Source organism: Kogia breviceps, chromosome X (assembly GCF_026419965.1).
Source record: "Kogia breviceps isolate mKogBre1 chromosome X, mKogBre1 haplotype 1, whole genome shotgun sequence".
Taxonomy (NCBI): Eukaryota; Metazoa; Chordata; class Mammalia; order Artiodactyla; family Physeteridae; genus Kogia; species Kogia breviceps.
This window is the reverse complement of record NC_081330.1, coordinates 43056979-43078069: the sequence shown is the minus strand read 5'-3', so window position 1 is coordinate 43078069 and position 21091 is coordinate 43056979. Positions and strand designations below refer to the sequence as shown.

The following is a 21091-nucleotide window of genomic DNA, read 5'->3' as shown; positions in this document are numbered from 1 at the left end:
TTATACTTACACATAAAAACATAAGCATTCATTAATATATCTTCTTCTGAGGAACCATAAAAGCATTAACATTCATTAATATCTTCTTCTGAGGAACCATACTGTAAAGTATAGTTTTATACCCTGACTTTGTTCTTTTCACATTGTATCCTGCGGTGTCAGGAATATTCTGTCTTGATTTTTGTAACCTACCACTTAAACCCAAACTGTTTCTTTTTTATTTTTTAACATCTTTATTGGAGTATAATTGCTTTACAATGGTGTGTTAGTTTCTGCTTTATAACAAAGTGAATCAGTTATACATATACATATATTCCCATATCTCTTCCCTGTTGTGTCTCTCATGCGACTGACAGCAACATTCATGGTGCTTCTTGCAGGTCCCAGGGGTCATAATATGGATCTTGTTCTCCCCCAAAACTGTGATTGTGCCTTCTGACCTCTATGGAGTACCACTGAGGGAATGGCACAGAAGATGAGATTTCTTTCCCACTCCCCCTCCCAGCCATGGAGTAGCTGTCTCAGTTGTATCTCTCAAAAGCATCTAAAAACGTATCGTACCCATAGTTCACTGGGGCAAGGGAAAGAAGATAAGGCAAGCAGCAGAGAGCCCCAAAAGCCTGGGAAGGGTGAGGGTGATGAGGAGAAGTCTTGGGGGAATAAGAGTTTTGAAGGGCTTAGCAGAGATTCCAGAGTGCAATGCATATGCACAAGGTAGGACACAGGCTCAGTAAAGGTCTGACAGTAAGCCAGGCTTGATATGTAGCTGAACTTTGGAATCCTCAAAAGCAGGAGGTGTGAAGGCTAAGGCAGAGTTGGAGACAGCCTGGCTAAGCATTGGTGGAGTGCCCCAGATCAGAAGCCAATCTCCAAAGACTAGACAATATTGTTTTCCTTTTCTTTTTGGCTCCAGGCCCTTCAGGAAATGTCTGTCAATTCACTATCTGACCACTGATAAAATAGAAGGACAACTCCCATGACCACATATGACAAGGATTTCAATCATTGCAAAAATACATATTCCAATGTGTGTACATACTACAATTTACTTTTCCCCTCATCCCTTGATGGACAGATGGATTGTTTCAACCTTTTGAATAAAATGAATAATGCTGTTGTGAGTATTCATGTACAATAATTTGTTTTGGCACCTCTTTCAATTCTTTCGGGTATACACCTAGGAGCTGAGTAGCTGAGTCATATGGTACTTCTGTGTTTAATTTTGTGAGGAAACAACAAACTGTTCTCCACAGCAGTGAAACCTTTTGTATCCCCACCAACAATGTACAGAAGTTCCAATTTCTCCACATCCTCACCAAAGTTCATCTTGTTATGTTCCTTTAAAAAAAAGCTATAGCCAATGTAGTAGGTGTGAAGTGGCACCCTATTGTGGCTTTCATTTGTGTTTACCTAACTACTAATAGATTTTCCTCTGATCATTGCTTTTGTTCTGTAACACAAGTTTTGGTATGCTGTGTTTCCATTTTCAATTGTGTAAATGTATTTTTAAATTTCCCAACTTGACACATGATATATGTAAACCCATCTAGCTGGGCCATAAAGGAGTTTTGATGCATGCATTTTAAATCCCATTGTTATCCCATTTTTGTGCATAATCTTCATGTTTTATAAATGGAAAAAAGTGTATAAAAAAACCACTTGTTTGGGTTAGAAGGGCCTCCTCCTCGGAGAGGAGGGCAGGGCCTTTCAGGCCTGGACCTACTGGCTCATGATTGGGGCAGGGAAGAGCAATGGAGGACACACAACGTACAGCTTGCAACAACACTCTTTATTATGAAACTAAACAGCAATCGTGAGTGGGGAAGAGACACAGAACACCTGACCCTTCAGATGGCTATGATACCTGGCCTACAACCTAACTTTGGCTTCTTGGTCAGCCAGGCCTCCAACCCCAGGCTTGGGTGTGGCCTGAGGCTGGAGAGAAAAATTATGTGGATGAAGACAAAGATGACTTCCAAGGGCTTCTTTTAGGGGATTTCTTTGAAGGCCTCCTCTGGGATCTTGCCCTCGGTCTAGAGTGAGGGAGTCAGAATGTCAGAAGTGCCTGCTCCCCGAGTTACATTCCCAGGCCAACAACCTCCACTTTCTTGGCCTCTCTGAAGTCCCAGAAACGTTCATGTTTAACCCACTTGATTCCCAGACCTCACCTTCAGCATACTGAAGACCTGACCAGCTCTGCTGTAGTTCCATTCGTTGTCATGAAGGCACCTGCAGTGGGAGAACAACAGGTGATCTCCATTAGTACCACAGTACAGTCACGCAGACCATGTAATGCCACCACTAAATCTTTGCCACTTTCTTGCTGGGACACATGTACCAGTATGAACACTATGTTTAATGATGAAGAAAGACCCAATGAAAACCAAACCATCTATCACTAGCATTTATGCCCACTAGAATTCAAAACAGTAAATTATAGCTGTGCAAAGGAACAGGAGAAGGGCTTCCCTGGTGGCACAGTTGTTGAGAATCTGCCTGCCAATGCAAGCTAAACAGGTTTGAGCAACTGTCTGGGAAGATCCCACATGCCGCGGAGCAACTGGGCCCATGAGCCACAACTGCTGAGCCTGCACGTCTGGAGCCTGTGCTCCGCAACAACAGCGGCCGCGATAGTGAGAGGCCTGCGCACCACGATGAAGAGTGGCCCCTGCTTGCCACAACTAGAGAAAGCCCTTGCACAGAAATGAAGACCCAACACAGCCATAAATAATAAATAATTTTTTTAAAAAAGAACAAGGGAATTCAATACATACTGATCAAGAAAGAGGTTCACGAAAATAACAAATGAAAAATTCTAAAGTACAAGTCTCCCACCATCTTTTATTGAGATATAATGCACACACAATCTTAAAGTATACAAATCAGTGTTTTTTAGTACATTCACATGATTGTGTAACCACCACTACTAACTAATTCCAAACTAATTTTACCACCTCAAAAAGAAGCTCCTTAACCATTAGTGATCACTCCCTATTCCTCCCCTTCCCCCAGACCCTGGCAACCACTAATCTGCTTTTGGTCCCTGTGGATTTGCCGATTCTGGACATTTCATACAATAGTTGACTTTTTGTGACTGGCTTCTTTCACTTTGTGTCATGTTTTCAAGGTTCATCCATGTCATGACGTGTATCAGAACAGTATTCATTTTTTATGACTGAATAATATTCTACTATATGGATGTACCAAGATTTATTCATCCATTCATCAGCTACAGGACATATGGGTTGTTTCCACTTTTTGGCTATTATCAGTAATACTGCTATGAATGTTCCTAAACAAGTTTTAGAGTGAACACATGTTTTCATTTCTCCCGGTAGGATACTTAGGAATAGGATTACTGAGTCATATGGTAACTCCGTGTTTAACATTTTGGGGAAGTGCCAAACTGTTGTCCCAAACCACTGCTCCCTTTTATATTCCCATCAGTAACACATGAGAATTCCAATGTCTCCACATCTGCACCAACACTTGTTATCATTCGTTTCATTGATTAAAGCCATCTTAGTGGCTGTGACCTGGTAACTCACTGTGGTTTCAATTTGCATTTCCTTGATGACTAACGATGTTGAGAAGTTTCTCATTTCCTTGTTGGCCATTTATATGTCTTCTTTGGAGAAATGTCCATTCAGAGCCTTTCACCATTTTGGAAAAATTAGGGTGTTTGCCTTTTTATTATTGAGTTGCAAGGGTTCTTCACATATTCTTGCCAGATATGTGATACGCAAATATTTTCTCCCATTCTGTCGGTGGGCTTTTCACCTTTTTGATACTGTGCTTTGATGCTCAAAATGTTTTAATTTTGCTGAAGTCAACAATTTATCTACTTCTTTTCTTTGCTTGCCTATGCCTTTGGTGTCATATGTAAGAAATGATTGCCTAATTCGTGAAGACTTACACCTATGTTTCCTTCCCAGATTTTTATACTCTTAGCTCTTACTTTTAGATCTTCGATCTATTTTCAGGCTATGTTTGTACATGGTGTGTGAGCCAGGGGTCAAAATTCTTTGGTTTGCACGTGGATACCCACTTGTCCCAGCACCATTTGTTGAAAACGCTATTATTTTCCCATCAGATTTTTTTCAGCACTCTGTCAGGTTGATAATCAGTTCACCATAAATGTGAGGGTTCATCTGTGGACTCTCAGTTCTATTCCATTGATTCATACACTGTCCACAGGCCAGTACCACATAGTCTTCATTACTGTGGCTTTGTAGCAAGTTTTGGAATTCGGAAGTGTGAGTCTTCTAACTTTTTCCTTCTCTCTCGAGACTGTTTTGGTGCACTTCCATATGAAGTTTAGGATAACCTTGTCAATTGTTGCAAAGAAGGATTCTGATAGGGACTGCATTGAACCTAGTTTGCTCTGGGTAGTACTGTCATCTTAATAATATTGCCTTCCAACCCATGAAAATAGAGTGTTTTTCCATTTATTTAGGTCTTTATTTTTTTCAACAGCGTTTTACAGACTCCGGAGTATGAGATTTGCACTTCTTTTGTTACATTTGTTTCAAAACGTTGTACTATTTTGATGTTATGGTAACTGGGATTTGCTTTCTTAATTTCATTTTCGGGTTGTGCATTGCAATACACGGAAATACAAATAAGTTTTGTATATCGGTTTTGTATCCTGCAACTTTGGGGAACTTGGTTATCAGTTCTAGTGGGGTGTTTTGTTGGTTGGTTGGTTGGTTGGTGTGTGTGTGGATTGTCCTGGATTTTCCATATACAAGATAATGTCACTGAGAATTATACTCTGTTAAAATCCCTTTACACATATAATAGGATGATTCCTTATTCATGGGTTCACTTTTATTTTTTGGAAGCAAAATATTCAAATATGTGTTTTTCCAAATTGCTGTCGAGTTTCCATGATTCACTCCTCTGCTGTTTCTACCCAACCTCGTTCCCATGCACAGCCAGCACTCACTTCTGAAACCACTCGAGTTTCATCCCAGACAGGGTGGAGAAAGCCTGCACCATATCCTGCTGCTCCTGGGAGAGGGAGGAGGGTGTAGGCATTGGGATGGAGAACACACTCTGAGTCTCACTGTGGCTGGCCTCCCTCACAAACAGGTCGTCATCCACAATGCATAGACTGGTGGAAAAATGGGCCCTCAGACAACTGGAGAGATGGACCACCCCACAGCCCAAACAACGATCCTGCTCCCAATGGCACTCAGGAACTAGATTCCTTCCATACCCCTGCTGTGTCTGTCTCCCAGGTTCCTTGACTGGTACCTCTGCCCTCCTCACAGAGCCCACCTTTGGAGAGACTGTCTACCACCTTCACTTGATTTATAGGTTTATCCCCAACCCATGAACAATTTCACATTTACCCTTTACCACAGCCCAAGGAGTGGATGGTCTGATCCCCATTCTCAGAAGAAGACACTGAGTCACAGAGATGCCATGTGACTTCACCAAGGTCACACAGCATGTGAGTGTTGGGTCAATGAGAGAACCCATAGGCTAATTCCAGAGACCATGCTCTTCTTTTTTGTTTTTGTTTTTTGCCGTTCACAGGCCTCTCACCGCCGTGGTCTCTACCGTTTTGGAGCACAGGCTCCGGACGCGCAGGCTCAGCGGCCATGGCTCACGGGCCCAGCCGCTCCACGGTACATGGGATCCTCCTGGACAGGGGCACGAACCCGTGTCCCCTGCATCAGCAGGCGGACTCCCAACCACTGCACCACCAGGGAAGCCCGTCCATGCTCTTCTTAACCACTAGGCTAGACTGTTCCTGGGATCTCCATGCTGGCTTTCCACAATATTGAGTAAATGTAAGGTCTGTGCCACCACGTTCCCATGCCCCTGAGCAGAGGCTGGGATGGGAATTCCTCCCCACAACAGGGCTTTAACCTGCCATAGCTGGCAGGGGCACCAATGAAGGCCAGAGTGAAGGCATGCACACAGCCCTGAGGACTTCCTTCCAATTTAACAGCAAACAAACAACAGTACCCCTTAGGGCTGCAAATGCTGTACACACTCACATGGTGCTGCCCAGTCAGGGTATGACTGGACACTCATGCTGAGAGGGCAGTTGTTCACGGTTCCAGGGTGTCGGGAATGGGGACGGCAACCATAGGAGCAGTCTGGGACCAGTGACAGGGTCCCTAACAACCACTACACAAGTCCATGGGATGCATTTTTCACACCCGCACAAGACGTGGATACTACTACCCCATTTTGCAAATGAAGAAACTGAGAGGTTAAGTAATGGCCCAAGTTCTCTGGGTAAGGATCTGGGATGAGAGCCACCAAACTCCACAGCCTGTGTCCCCAAAACCCAGGGTGTGCAGGGCAGACAGGTGTGAACACAGTTCATACCTGGGATGTCTGTGGTAAGACTGAGGGCTGGAGAACACAGTGGGGAAGGGGAAGAGCGGGGGAAGGAGAGGAGGAAAATGAAGGGATGGGAAGGGAAGGCGAAGGGACGGAAGGGAAGGAAAGGGAAATGAGGGGAAAGGAAGGGAAGGGGAGGGAAGGGAAGTGGTCAGGGAACCTGGGCGGTTCTGGGAGTGAGCCAGGCCAGGGGGTGAGAGCAGTGGGGCATCTGGGGAGGGTGTCTACACACTCTCACCTTCCTTGTACACCCCGTTGACAGAGAAGCAGAGCATCATCTCTTGAAAGGGAAGAGCCCAGGCAACCAGTCACCTCCTCCACCTCCGACCCACCTGCGGCTTCCTGGTCCTGCCAGAGGGAGGAAACAAGCGCTCACTGTCTGGAACCACGTGTCCACCATGAAGGAGCTGAAGTCATGGTGAGTCTCGGGCAACACACAGAGGGTGTGCAAAATGACACATTTTGTGTGCTTCAGCAGCTGGACACTCAGGTCTGTGAGGGGAGGGGAAGTGAGCAAAGGTCAGGGGCTGCCATGCCCTGGGCTCTATGATTGACCCCTTCACCTCCCTTTCCCACCCATTCTTCCCATCACACAATCACGGGGGTCCTTGACCTTCTTTATATTCCTGCTGTCCTTGAAGTACTTGCACAAGCTGCTTCTAGGAGACAAAGAGGAAGAGTGAGTGGTGGGTGTACGCAGTAGCTGGCCTGTGTCTGCTGGGGAGCCACACGGCCCGGGAGCAGAGTCTGGGCTGTGATACTAACATGGTTGCACCCTCGGAGTGGAAGGGAATGGTCAGGAAGAAGCAAGCCTCCTCATGATAAGTACCAAGGAGATGCTGTCAATCGCCACAGTCATGGGTCAAGTAATACCTGTGGGGGAGTAGTGAGGACAATCTCTGTGGTCTGGACATCAAATGAGACTTGAGAATGCCCATGAGCAGGTCTGTGTTTAGGTGGCCTCAACTTTCCTAGCCCTCCTCCCCTTGCTCAGATTCCCAGCAGTACTTACTGCTGAAGGAATTGCAGGACTAGATTATTCAGGGTCTCAGATCCTTTATAGCTTTCCTGGAATCAAAAAGCATTTGAGATTTAGAGGCTGATAAAGCCTCTCCTGCAACTCTCCAAATGTTGTTTGATCCTGTTCGTCACCTTGCAGGGCTTTATTTTGTAAAGAGTGTCAACGTCCATTATCATTGGTGAGGGTAACTCCTGGTGATCCTGGAGGAGGGAAGAGGAAATCAGTATTGGAGACCAGGGGAGTGACCCTGGATGTCCGAGGAAAAAGATGGGTCCAGGAAGGTGATGTTCAGAGGTCAGGTGTGAAAGGGCCCTGTAAATTCCATAGGAAAGCTTACAGTGGATGTCTTCATCATGAGGTCTTGGAAGTCTTTAGTGTTATATGCAACTTCAGTGTGTGTGTGTGTATGTGTGTGTGTGTGTGTGTGTGTGTGTATTTATGGGTATTTTTCCAGAAAGTATATCCATGCCATTTTCAGGAGTCCATGTGCCACAAAATGGTTAAGGGTCTGATGCCAACATGTAATCTAGGCAAGAACCAAAGGGCTTGAGGGCAGGTGCAGAGGTCACTGACATTAGTAAGATACAATGATTTTCTTAAGCACTTACCAAGCATAACTTCAGGAAACATTCTCTGATGGCTCTGTACAAAACCAAACATAGAGAAGAGGTGGTTGATAATTCAAGGCTGCAATGCTTCCTTTGAGTTAAAATGCTAATACCAAAAATAGAGATCAGTTTGTTCTGGCCCATCCAGCTGCCCCCTTTGCCCACCTCTGCTTCTGATTTTAAGGGTTTTCGGTCCACTTCCGTTGAGCACTGATCATCTGTCATCTTACTGCATGAAAGTACACTCTCCTCATTTCTCTCAATACCTTCACTTTAATATTCCTTCCCTCCCTCCCTTTCTCTCTTTCCCCTGGGTAACTCCCACCCAGACTACACAGACTCCCTTCTCCAGTGCTACACGGACCAGCATTTCAAACCCATGCTGCAGGGCTTCCTTCCCCTCCCTTCCTTCCTGCAGGGCTCCACTGAAGGCTGTGGAGAAAAGAAGGAATGGGGTGGGAGCCCGTGGCTCTGGTACCTCACTGGGGGTCCAGCACTCTGCCAAGGTCTGGACACCCCCGAGGGATAGCCCATGATGCTGGGGCAGGGAGGTGAGGGAGGCAGGGCTCAGGAGGCAGGGAGGGAGATGGAGGTGGATGCAGACAGAAAGGGAGGGAAGGTAGGAGGGAATAGATGTGAGAGTCATAGGGGAACAGAGACAAGGGAGAGAGAGAAAACAAAGGAAAGGGAAAGAAGGTCTCCCATGGTCATGGTCCGGGAAGGAGAGAAGAAAGGGGAAATGGCACACATGTTGCAGCTCTTCACCTGCCCCAGAATCGCCCAGACACACCATGTAGGAACAGAAAATATGCACATGTTGGGCTGGGGTCCCATTGGATGCTGCTTGAAACTTTGTCACCTGTGTGAGCTCAGCGAGACTTGGGCATGGGAAACAGAGCAGCCATGGGGGCACATTTTCCCAGAAGGAGGAAGGGGTCAGGTCCCAGCTCAGTATGGGGCTGAGGATCTGTGGCCCACTCTTATGATCACTGTCTTCTCTCCCGATGACCCCTGCACCTGTTTGAGTTGGTTCTTTATCTGAGGAATCATACCTGTCTCAGGCTGCCCAGGGCTCCTGTGAAGGACCAGGTGGGATGATGTGATGTGTGCAGGGAGGGATGAGAAGAGCCACTTAGAGGCTTGTCCTTCTGTCTCTTCTACCACCTCTGCCCACTGCCTTCCATTCCTGCCTCAGGAAGCCCTCGATCACAGGCGGGGGCCCATGTCTAGCCCCTTGACTCAAGGAGCCCTGCATTTTCCCAAGAGGGTCCAGCTCCTAGCATTGGGCAAGCAGAATGGACGTTATGACAGCAGTCACCCATGGCCTCAACCCTCAGCATGGTGCAGGAAAGCCCCCATGTCAACCTGGGAGAGGAGGGTGGACCCTTTGGAGGAAGGGGAATAGGGCACCTCTCACAACTGTGGAGGCAAGCCTCATCTCAGCACGAAGAAGGAAGGCTTGTCTCAGCATGAGGCCCTGGGCAGGAAGACCCTTCTCAGTCCAGGGTGCCAGCATCTGGATCGAGGCTGGTCGCTCCTGGTCCTGGTTGAGGAGGAGAAGTCCTGCTTCCTGGGGCACACTCTTGGGAGGCCTTGGTGGAATATAGCTGGGCGCAGGGAGCTGGAAACAGACCCCAGAGCCCCGGCAGAGGTGAGCAAGTTGGGGGACGGAAACTCCTCACTGGTGATAGGCACAGAGAGAGCAGAAGGTGGGGCCTGTGATCCTCCCAGAAGACCATGGCTGCCACCTTTTGCAAAGCGGCACTGTCACCGTTAGTCTAGGCTCCCATGGGTGAAGGTCACCAAGAAGGGTGACAGGGTGTTCACACTAACCTTACATAGGTGGACTGCTCTGGGAAGGTGCCACTCAGTGGGTTCCCTTGCAGCCGCAACTCTTCAAGCTTCAGCCCTTGTATCTTTCTCAACTCCCACACAGATTTCAGCTGAGAAATATGGGGCGGAAGTGGGAAAAGGAATCCCAGGGAAAGAGGGACATCCGGATCCCTGCAACCCCAGCAACCTCCCTTCACCACAGGAACATTCACCTACCTCCTGTCATCACTCTGATGGCCACTAACACGCCCCCCACTACTCTCACCCCAACTTTGATCTGGCTCCCTCTTATCACCTCATTTTTGGAGAGGTTCAGGATCTTGACCATAGGAGGCATCTGTATAATGTCAGACATGCCATCTAGCTGGTATAGTTTGTTGCTGCTCAAGTTCAAGGACAACAGCTTTGGGGCAAGAAGTGGTAAAGTGAATGTTACTATCTAGGACTTTGGACACAAAACTCCTCTCCACCCCATCTCTTCCACCCCCAACCCTAATACCAGCACTGGGCCTACAGCCTCACCTCAGGGTAATTCTTTTCAGTGATCTGCAGGGTGGCGGCCATGCAGCTTCTTCGACTCAGAATTATATCAATATCATAGATCACCAAGGCTCCAGGAAAGAGAGGGGAGGGAATCAGATGGCTGAGTGGGGTCTGGGGCCAGCACCATCCCCTTCCCACATTACCATCTCTAAGTCTCCATCCAGGAAGACCCATCTGCCCTAGCCTACCCTAGAATTACTGCTGTCAGCCATACCTCGGTCAACGTGGAGCATCTGGAGGTCAAGGGCTTGCTGTGAGACATCAAATTGTTTGCTCATGATCAGCTGTGGAGAGAGAGATGGAGAGAGCAGCTCTGAGGCTGTGGTATTGGCAGGAAAATCAGGGGAGAGGGGGACGGGGGACTGGAGGAAGGAGAGGCGGGACTGAGCGTTGGCACACAACATGCCTTGAGTCTGCATTACCTTTAGCTGCTTCACTTCTTCTGGCTTCAACTTATCCCACACAGAGTAGGGAACAGCAAAGGGGCTGACAAAGAAAGGTATCTGCAGGAAGAAGAGGTGGGGTAAGCACCAGGAACTCTAGTTCCAAAGAAGACAACCAGCACCTGGCCAGTACTCCTTCCTCACGATGAGGTACACGTAAATCCCTGGACACACACCTTTCAGCTCCCCTCATCACAAATCTTGTAGCTGACGTCCATCAGTGCACAGGCAGTGCTAGCTTCCTGGACAAAGAACCGAGCCTAATTTTACACAAGGTGGAACTACAGGGATTGAATGCAACAGTAATATTATCAGAAGCCAATAGACCCTGCTGAACCAGTTCTCTCTATCCCCCTTCCCCGTGCCCACGCGTCTGGCTTTGACATCCTCTCTTATGTCCACTGGAGTGAAGGGGACACTGCAATGGCTCTGGATTGAGTTCATTAGCCATGTCCTGTCATAGTTTATCCCAGAGGAATCTAAGAATGAGAGGAAGGGATGGGAGAGAGGACAGACAATGGGGAATTTAGACTGGAGGACGAAACTTTTCCTGTTCTTTTCCAGACTTCTACTGAGCTTGAAAGGGCTTCTAAAGAAGAGTCCACTGGCATGATTTCTTATGGGTGTGCGTAATATGGATTTCCTAAATACTCTTTCTCTCCAGTCAAAACCTCTTCCAAATAATCAAGGGGTCAGAGATGATCTTCCTTTTATAAATTTCCAGGAGATCCTACCCAGTACAGACAGACACTGCTTGCCCCTCAGACAAGGTCTCCAGAGGCTCGAGCCTCCATCTCCCAGCTCAGCTTGCCAAACTGAGACCTCCAATGAGGAGTTGCTCCATATCCTTGCAGTAGTTTCCATCTCTGCTTTGAGACAGGTTCCTCTGTTTTCCTTACAGTCAGCCTGTTCCCTTTACACTGCTTCTTGGAATCTGCCCTTAGATGAACAATACTGTTAACTCCTGGTAATAAAAAGAACAGATTACAAACTGTCCCCAGTGAAATAAACCAGCACCTCTACATGAGACCAACACAACTTCCCCTGGCTTTTCTCTCCTGCACATTCCATACATTTTTCAGGATACTCACTGTGACCCTGAACCAGCTCCCTGGGGTTCCATCTTGTGTGTCCTCCCACATTTCTCTCTCAAGAGGTTGTCTGTCTCTCCACACAGTCATATGCATGTGGCCTTCACTGTTCCATCTCACTCCCCTCTTGTTATCTTGGATGGTACAGAGAGAGCTTCAGGGGGAATGTGGAGAGAAGGAGGGTGAGGGGACATAAGTGCTAAGTAAGCCTTCTGTACACCATCGTCTCTTTGACACCAGCACTACAATTAGGATTGCTCAACCATTATTTCACTTCTAGCATGCTTAGGTTTGCAGTGAGAAAAGAAAAACAAGTCCACGGAAACTGAGAGAGGTGCATAGTCTCAGGGACTGCTGTGTACAAAACCTGCGGCCTGGTCACTTACTCTCTTACTTCGGGGTTCTCCTAGACATCCCTCTTCACCACGTTTCCATCATCCTCCTGGAGGTGTGAGGGCTGAGGCTCACACCCATCATGTTCTTAATGAGGGCTCCTCTTGACAGAATAACCTGGGAAAGATCTCCAACCTTTCTTTCTTCCTTGAGGTGGTCTACCACCATTACTGTATTCTGAAAAGAGGAACAAATATACAAGTTTGAGGACACATCTGTGTCCACTTACCATGTACCATGTCTTAGGCTAACAGGATGGTAGGGCAGGCAAAGTGCCTACCTGGCTTAAGGGACCAATCCCACAAACCTCAGAAAGGACACTCTTCTGTCTGTCCAGAGAGGACAGCCTTATCCGACAGATGGCTCTATCAGGGGAAGAATTGAGGAGGAGCTGGATGAGGAAGAGGAGGACAAGGAGGAGAAAGAGGGAGGAGAAAGGGGAGGGAGGAGAGGACAACTGCGTTGAAACATTTAAAACAGTGGAGCACGTCTGATAAAGAACCGAGGTGTATGCGTCTATGGGTTAGACTGGACACCAGTCATATATATACCAGGAAGGCACCCGAATCTTGCCTTCTCTCAGGAATTTCCAACAACCACACCAATACCTCTCTCGTGCTTCCCAAATCCAATCAGCCACCAAACCGATTCCACTGACAACCAGCAAGCTAGCTGGTCTTCTTTTGCCAGTGCACTAGGAGCTTTAATTTCAGGTGGCACTGATGTAACAGCCTCCTGAACAGTCTCCCTCCCTCCAGCCTTGCCCTGAACAATAGTCTGTTTGAAAGAGCCAGAGTGAGCTCTCTTTTGGGCCAGCTTGAAATGCCTTTCAGCTCAGCAGTCATATGTTCCTCACTTCAGCTCTTCTATAACAAGGGTGTGAATGATAACCTGGAATCATGTGTCAACCACCATTTCCAATTGTTTAGGGATTCTTCTTTTTGCTCTCTATTACTAGTTTCTAATTTGGTTCCAACATGGACAGGGAACACACTCTGCGAGTTTTCAATTCATCTTTTTTAGTTTTATTTTTTTATTAAATTTATTTCTTTATTTATGGCTGCGTTGGATCTTCGTTGCTGCACAAAGGCTTTCTGTACTTGCAGCTAATGGGGGCTACTCTTCTTTGCGGTGCCCAGGCTTCTCGTTGTGGCGGCTTCTCTTGTTGCGGATCATGAACTCTAGGCTCGTGGGCTTCAGTAGTTGTTGCACACAGCCTCAGTAGTTCTGGCTCAGAGGCTCTAGAGTGCAGGCTCAGTTGTTATGGGGCACGGACTTAGTTGCTCTACGGCATGTGGGATCTTCCTGACCAAGGCTTGAACCTGTGCCCCCTGCATTGGCAGGTGTATTCTGAACCACTGCACCACCAGGGAAGTCCCTCAATTTTTTGAAATTATTGATGTTTGTCTGATGGTCGAGGCGATGTTCTAACTTGGTGAATGTTACAGAGACCCTCTGGGAAAACCTAAACTCTGCTGTTGGTAGGTGGACTGCCCTATTTAAGTCATGTAGATCTCGTTAGCTTACTGTGTTATTCAGGTCTCCTGTATCCTTGCCTATTTTCTCTCTAGGAATTCTGTCCCTTGCTAAGAGGGAGGTGATGTGGAAGGCCTCCACTATAATTATATATCTGGCTTTTTCTCCTTTCAGCTCCACCAGTTTTTGCTTCATGTACTTTGAGGCTCTGTTGTTTGCTGCATACATATTTAGGATCTTTATGTGCCCCTGGTGCCCTGATCCTTTCATCATTCTGTAAGGCCTCTCTTTGGCTCTTGTTCATTTTCTTTACTCTGACATCTACTATACTGGATACTGAAGCCACAGGCACACTGAGAAAGTGTCCTGGGTATACCTCACCTTGTATTCACTCCTAGGAGTTGTGTTGCTGTCCACCCCTTCACCCATAAATTCTCCCCTCCAACATATCTAATTCAACATGGGAAAAGATTTGGAAGATTTTCAGCACCTGCAGAAATAAGATCGTGTCAATTCTCTCTCCCATAGGTGGATTCACTAAGGCTATTTTATTTTGAACACATTCCACTGAAACAGTGAACCAGCAGATAATCATTCTAGTGGCTTGTGGGGAGGGAGGATTATGGTAATTACACTGTTAGAAAACAGCTTCCTTTGGGGTGTCATACTTAAGGTTCTCTAGGTTTGTGTGCTGTGCCTCTTGTACATTAACAATTCCATGTTGTCTCAGGGCACACTTATGAGTAAAGATCCATCTACTGCTTATCACTCCACGATGGAGTGATTACTACCAGGCCTCAGATGATCTCCTCTGGGGAGCCATTGCTTTCCCTGTGTGACCTGCTGTCAGGGCAAACCTGCTACTCACAACTTTGGGACTTACCCTGTGTGGCAGTGGAAGTGAAAGTAAACACAAATAGGGCATTTGACCCACAAATGCCACTTACTCAGTCCCCACACCTCAGAGGGGGCCTGGCGTGCTCTCTTTCTCCCACACGCCACATCCAACTGGTTAGGAAATTCTCTCCTCCCGTCTCTCAAAGTATGTCCAGAAGCCACCCACATCCCACCACCTGAATTACCAGCACCCTGGCCAAGATACCAACATCTATCTCCTGGACTGTACTGCTGTCCAGCTGGCCCCGCTGCTTTCATCCTGGCTCCCTTACCTGTCTGTTATCAACCCAGGAGCAGAGCGCAAGTCAAATCATTTCACTCCTCTGCTCAACACCACGTAACAATGGTTTGAAGCCCACCAACATGTACAAAAGCCAGGAGTTCATAATGATACACATCAACAATAACAACAACAAAGAGGATGCTTATTGGTGACCTTTGGAGAATGCCAGGCAACCGACTCGTCTTCAGGAAAATCCAGCAATGAAAGGGAAAAATTCACATATTCAAGGGAGCAGTAAGGGCATGTGGTCTACATACGGTGTATAGAAAGAGTCAGAGACATTTGCAAGAACCCACAATCCTTCCGAAATAACGTTGCCGAGGGGAAAGCGTAAAAGGGAGCTAGCTAACAGCTACCGCAGTCCCCTGGCTGGCCAACTACCTCGGGTGCCTCCGGAGGGCTAGAGACCTCCCTCAGCAAGGTGATTCAAACATAGGAATCTCAGGCATTGCTTTGTTTGGGAACTCTTCCAGGAGAGTGGGTATGTGATCAAAAGCCACAGAGGGGTCATCACACACACACACATGCACCCACAGACACGCTCACACACACACGCATACATTCACTTACTGAACATTTGCAACTCAGTCTGATCCCTGTCTCACAGTCGTGCTGCCAGAATCAAAGGTGATCACAGGAGTATTATAAAGCAACTAGTGCCTCCCACTCAGGCTGCCTGGGTTGCCCCTCAGGCTCCACCACTTATGTCTGATCCTCCCACAAAGAAAGAGTCGTTAGTATCCTTTATGACATCATGTGTATTCATATGGTGACTTCTTGTGTCGTTTTGGAATTCTGCCTACATCATTGTGATGCCACTGAGTACATGGCAACAGCATCCCCGCTATGGTAGGGAGAGAAGACGGTGAGAAGTAAGCCTACACTGGCCCAGCAGCAACATACGTTTGCTCAGTGTTGGGCAGACTCACTAGATTTCTTTGACCTCTTCACAAATACCCCATGACAATTGTATCCATGGTCCCTTCTCAGGCTCACAGGGGTCAGATACAATAAATTTGCCAGGATTCTCAGCTAAGTAAGTGGCAGAAGGGGGGTTGTGTCTTCACCTATCAGTCTCCCTCCACATCCTAAGTGTTCCTCCAGCTACTGCACTGGTTCACCTTTAACAGTGACCTTTCAGGTCTTGGGGACAGATTTCTGTGAGCAGACCTGGGATGATGTTTTGTGACCAAAACATCAAAAAAGTCGCTCCTGCTTGGGTGGGTCCATGTACCTCGGACCAAGTGGAGATATCTTTCTTGAAGTAGAGGAGAAATCTGTATCACACGTTTTGCAGATTATAAATCCCTTTGGGCTGGTAATGCCTCGCATAGACCAACAACTAATTAATATCTGTTAAATGAATGTGGTAACGGTGACTTGGGATCATCAACAAAGGCACATTTGAGAAGCCACAGATATCAACCATTTCCACTCACATCTATTTATTTCTGACAAAAAAAGAGAAAAACTGGGCTGCACAACTGTTTCATAACCTGCTTGTAAAACTACCATGTGTTGATTCTTGCTTTTGCAAAATTAATATTTTTCATTCATGTACAGTTAGAAATAGAACTAAGCCCCACCCTGCTGACTAACACTAAAACTACAGCTTTTCTGATCACAGGAAGGGAGGCTTTTGCAAACAATGGGGATACAGAGACAAGGAGAAACTTTCCTTGAATCCAGCAGACACAGCTTCTTCCAGGATGCCTGGTGGGTGGGGGAAGAAAGTTCCGAACCCGCAGGCATGACTGTGGGTGCTCAGCTTTGTGACAGACAGTAAGCATGGCTTACTTCTCAGAGGAAAAGAAAAGTGTGAATGTGCATGGGTGTGTGTTAATATTTTGCATTATAAGCTTTTATAACTAGGTTACAGATACATGTATTCCAAATCATGATTGTACATTCACTGCCCCCCAAACTGGATCCTACTCTACATTTCCTGGATCCCACTGTATAACATACGACCATTTTTTGCTCCTTGGTCTTAGTCTTAATATGCTCTTTAATGATTTTTTTCATATTGGTGTTTGACTGATTTCTTTAAATTACACAAGTACTGTGATAGAGTTCTCTGTGCCAAAAAAAAAGGAACAATACCCATGGATTTGCCAGGATTATAGAGCATCCCCAGTGGTGGAGGCCAAATAACCCAGTGGAGCACAGCTTGGGCTTCAGGGTAGGTCCAGGACTTGAGTCCCTGCTCTTCTGCCTCCCAGAAGAACCACACCAATAGTTTTCAATGTAAGACATATTTTTCTAAGGACGTGTGATGATAGTTACAGCAATATGCATTTCCTCTAACAGTGTATGAGAGCCTAATTGCCTACAGTATGCTTATACCATTCAGAAGTTATTCTTCTACTTTGACTCAGACATTTCCTTTTTTGAATTTATCATACAAAATATTTCCTGCCTAAATATATACCTACAGCTACACGGCTGTGCTTTCCAGGCTCTTTGGCATACAAGGACGATGGGACCAGAGTGGCTGTTGGTGTCAGAAGAGGGTCAGAAATGATTGTCATTGGACTCAAGCACAGGTGGAAAAGAAGGGACGTGAGTACCTGACATACAGAGTGTAAAGGCCAAGGGATGGATGTAGGGGCCGGAAAAATGAGCGTGAGAAATGGGAAGAGAATGAAGCACAAATGAAAAAAGGCTCTAAGGACTGAATTCATCCTGGCGGTATGCAAACACCGTCTGGAAATCTTCCTTTCTTTCCATGTGTAGCTTGTCTGTCTCTGTTACTTCACCTTTATTTTGAACACCAGAGAAATAGTTCCCACAGAGTCTGAGAAAGAAGAGACTGTACAGGGCAATAACATGCAACGATAGGCCTCTCAGACAGAAGGCTGGAGTTCAGGGCATCTTGGTCCCAGACCCCACACTCATCACTGCCTCCTGACTTTGTGAGTCCCATCCCAGTGCTCGTTTCAGTCTGAACACAGAGTCACACATTAATGATTATGGGCAAAGTATTTGAGGTCAGATCAATCAGAGTTTGAATACTGGTGCTAAATTCTATGGTCCAAGGTAAATAACTTGGACCTTATGGTGACTCAGTTCCTCTGTCCCCCCTCCCCTGCCAAAGTGAAGACAGTAATAATTTCTACCTCATGAGGTAATTGTGAGAATTGAGTTGGTATAGGGAAATACATGGAAAGCCCCTGAAGAAGTGCCTGTGACCTAATGAGCACTACAGATAAGTTAGCTATTCCTAGGTCAGGAACTTAATATAGTATCTGGTGTTCAGTAAGGGATGAAAGTGTATTAGTAACATTTGATGTTATGAGAAGGAAAGTGGATGGCTGTATGGGGGGCAGCTACTAATGTATGTTATAAAGTAGCAATAGTAAAACCGGGCAGCCCCAGTGGGAAGCAACCTGACATACTGTTTAAGGGGAACAAAATTAAAAGTTCACAGCTTGAAACAGGCATGTGGAATGATTAATGCGGAGGGAGCAGAAGTTCCCATTTCCAAACGCTGAGCAAAGAAAGAAAAAGCATTATTGTTCAAGAAACAGTTTGGATTTAAGTGGTAGATTACAGCAAGCAAGACAGAATATTCCTGGCACTGCATGATACAATGTGAAAAAAAAGTCAGGGTATAAAACTCTATATTACAGTGTGGCTCCTCAGAAGAAGACATTAATGCATGTTAATTTTTTTATGGTTCCTCAGAACAAGATATAAATGAATGCTTATGTTTTATGTGTAATTATAAATATTAAGAAGTCAAGGGAAAGGAACACATGAGAGTGTCCACTATGCTTATAAATGGGTGATTGGAATGCACAATAGTTATTTCTTCAGATCTATGCTTTGCTTGTATAAAAGGATGTTTGTGTCTGGGTCAGCGTCTTCCCAGGTGCTTAGGGTGAAGCACTATAGCTGTCGGCTCCTTACACAGCACAACAAGGAAAATTTATCATTGATAAGCAGATATGAGTATCTCCTCGCTGATTAATAAGCTGCAACAGTTTGCATGACTCACCCAACTTTTCCTGATCCCCGATTCTTTACATGTAAAAATCAGGGGTTAGAGCTAACCACCAGCTTAATCAAAATATAGACCACATACCACACGCCCTAAAGGTTCCTAGTTAAACTCCTCTTCTTCCTCTGTCCCCATGCAAATTTGATCTGCTTTCCATTTCCATATATTAGCTTTTCCTGATCTACAGTTTCGTATAAATAGAATCACACATCCTGCACTCCTTTGTGTCTGGCATCTTTAACTTAGCATATTTTTTTTTCTTGAGATCCACCCGTGTCCTTGCCTTTTCATTGCTGGGTAATACACCATTGTATTGATTTGTTTACCTTTAATGTTGTTTTAATGAAGTTTCTGGAGGAAGTGAAAGTACAACCTTGTGTTCAATCAGCCATCTTCCTGGTCAGTGTTCTGTTCTTATACAATGGAGATAATTTCATCTTTACCACTCGTTTATCTCTCTAGGGAAATACTATTTTTAAGTCTTTTCCAGTCTTTTCTATTTTTGCTATTCCCTCAGTACCAATCACTCAATGTGTTGTATTTGCTCTGTCCCTTCCACGCTTACCCTGGGTTGTGACTGTCTCCTGAACAGAAGATTTCACTGTCGAGTCAGCCCTGTGCTCCTGGGTGCTTGGCTTTAACCCATACCTGGCTCTGGGCTCATCAGTGGTTTAGCCTTCTTCCCTGACCCAACCACTGGTGGCCCCTGCCTTACCACTGTGTTTCCCATTCCCTCCCTTCCTTGCTCCTTCCCTCCCTCCCTTGCTCCTTCCCTTCCTTCTTTCCTTCCTTGAAGGAGAGCATTCTCCGTTTATTACTTGGGAATTCTTATTTCACACTTTCCAGCACAGTTATGTACTTTTGATTGTAGTATGCCATGTATTCATTATTGGAATATTATTATTCCAAACCAAAATTATAAGATATTTAAACTGAATAATGTAAAATACTTGCACTCTCATCATTTATCTTGTTCAGGCAGTTCTCAACCTTGTTTACACAGTAGAGTCAATTGGGAAGATTGAAAAAATCACTAGCGCCAGCCTACACCCACAACAATTAAAACAGATTTGGGGGCTGACCCAAGAAATCACATTTTTAAAACTCTTCATGTGATTACAGTGTGCAAATACGGTTGAAAACCACTATGTTAAAAGGCATCAGCTTTGGGGTTATGCTTGGCACAAGACCTTAGGAATGCCTGCCACCTCACTTTGCTGACTTTCCACTCAGTGCTCTTTTTGGGGACCTAGTGATTCCATTAACTTACAGTGGTTATTGATAAACTGGGGTCCATGAGCCTGTTTCTGTATGATCCACAAGCTAAGAATGTTTTTTCATAGTCGAATGGTTAAGAAAATCCAAAGAAGAATCATATTTCCTGGCACGTGAAAATTATTTGGAATTCACATGTCCCTGTCCATATATAAAGTTTTATTGGAAGACAGCCATGCTGTGTCTGTGGCAGCTTTTTCTCTACAATGCAGATCTAAATAGCTCCATCAGAAACTGAAAGGCCTGCAAAGCCTCAAATATTTCCCATCTGGCTCTTTCCAGGAAAAGATTTTTGAGCTCTGGCTTAGAGCAAGTGTCCTTAAAGCAAATGCACAGTAACAGCGGTTAATGGCTGATGGTCCCTTTGGCTAAGCCGGGGAAGAAGATTTATTGTAGTTTCTTGCGACTTCACTGTAGGGTCCTTCCTCTGTAGTACACTCATTCATCGTGTTCTGGGTCAAGGGTGCGAATTGAGTAAGGGACTACCATTCACCATCATGATAGCTCAAGTCACCAGACCTAGAGCTTCATTTATTTATTTTTATGTTCTTATATTTTATTTATTTTTACACTGATCAAATGCAACTTTGGAGTATGTTCAGATATTTCAAGATCCAAGGGATCTGTTGATCAATTAGCCACCTTCAAAGATTGCTGTAGGTCAAACCAATGTGACTACCTTTCCAGCTTTGCTGCTTTTTAAGGTAAACAGAACTCACCTTGAGGCAGGAGGTTAAGTGCTCCTACTGGGCCTGCAACTCCAGGACCCCAACATCCCCACTGAAATGAGGAGATCTCCAATCTCCTCTGTGGTCTACACAAGTCAGCCACTTCAGAACACCTCGAAGATGAAGATGCCCTC

At 45.7% G+C, this 21091-nt stretch overlaps 1 protein-coding gene across 1 annotated transcript in view; it reads right to left on the bottom strand.

The window, feature by feature from the left end:
* Nucleotides 1–1988: 1988 nt before the first annotated feature.
* LOC131748077 (nuclear RNA export factor 2-like) overlaps nucleotides 1989–21091 on the bottom strand; it is an 89965-nt gene continuing 70862 nt past the window's right edge. Inside the window, 13 exon segments of the mRNA XM_067023160.1 lie at nucleotides 1989–2033; nucleotides 2169–2229; nucleotides 4949–5116; nucleotides 6696–6855; nucleotides 6964–7022; nucleotides 7129–7236; nucleotides 7376–7431; nucleotides 7516–7584; nucleotides 7993–8026; nucleotides 9826–9935; nucleotides 10121–10228; nucleotides 10348–10436; nucleotides 10583–10652. Coding sequence (XP_066879261.1) covers nucleotides 1989–2033; nucleotides 2169–2229; nucleotides 4949–5116; nucleotides 6696–6855; nucleotides 6964–7022; nucleotides 7129–7236; nucleotides 7376–7431; nucleotides 7516–7584; nucleotides 7993–8026; nucleotides 9826–9935; nucleotides 10121–10228; nucleotides 10348–10436; nucleotides 10583–10652 — 1137 coding nt within the window.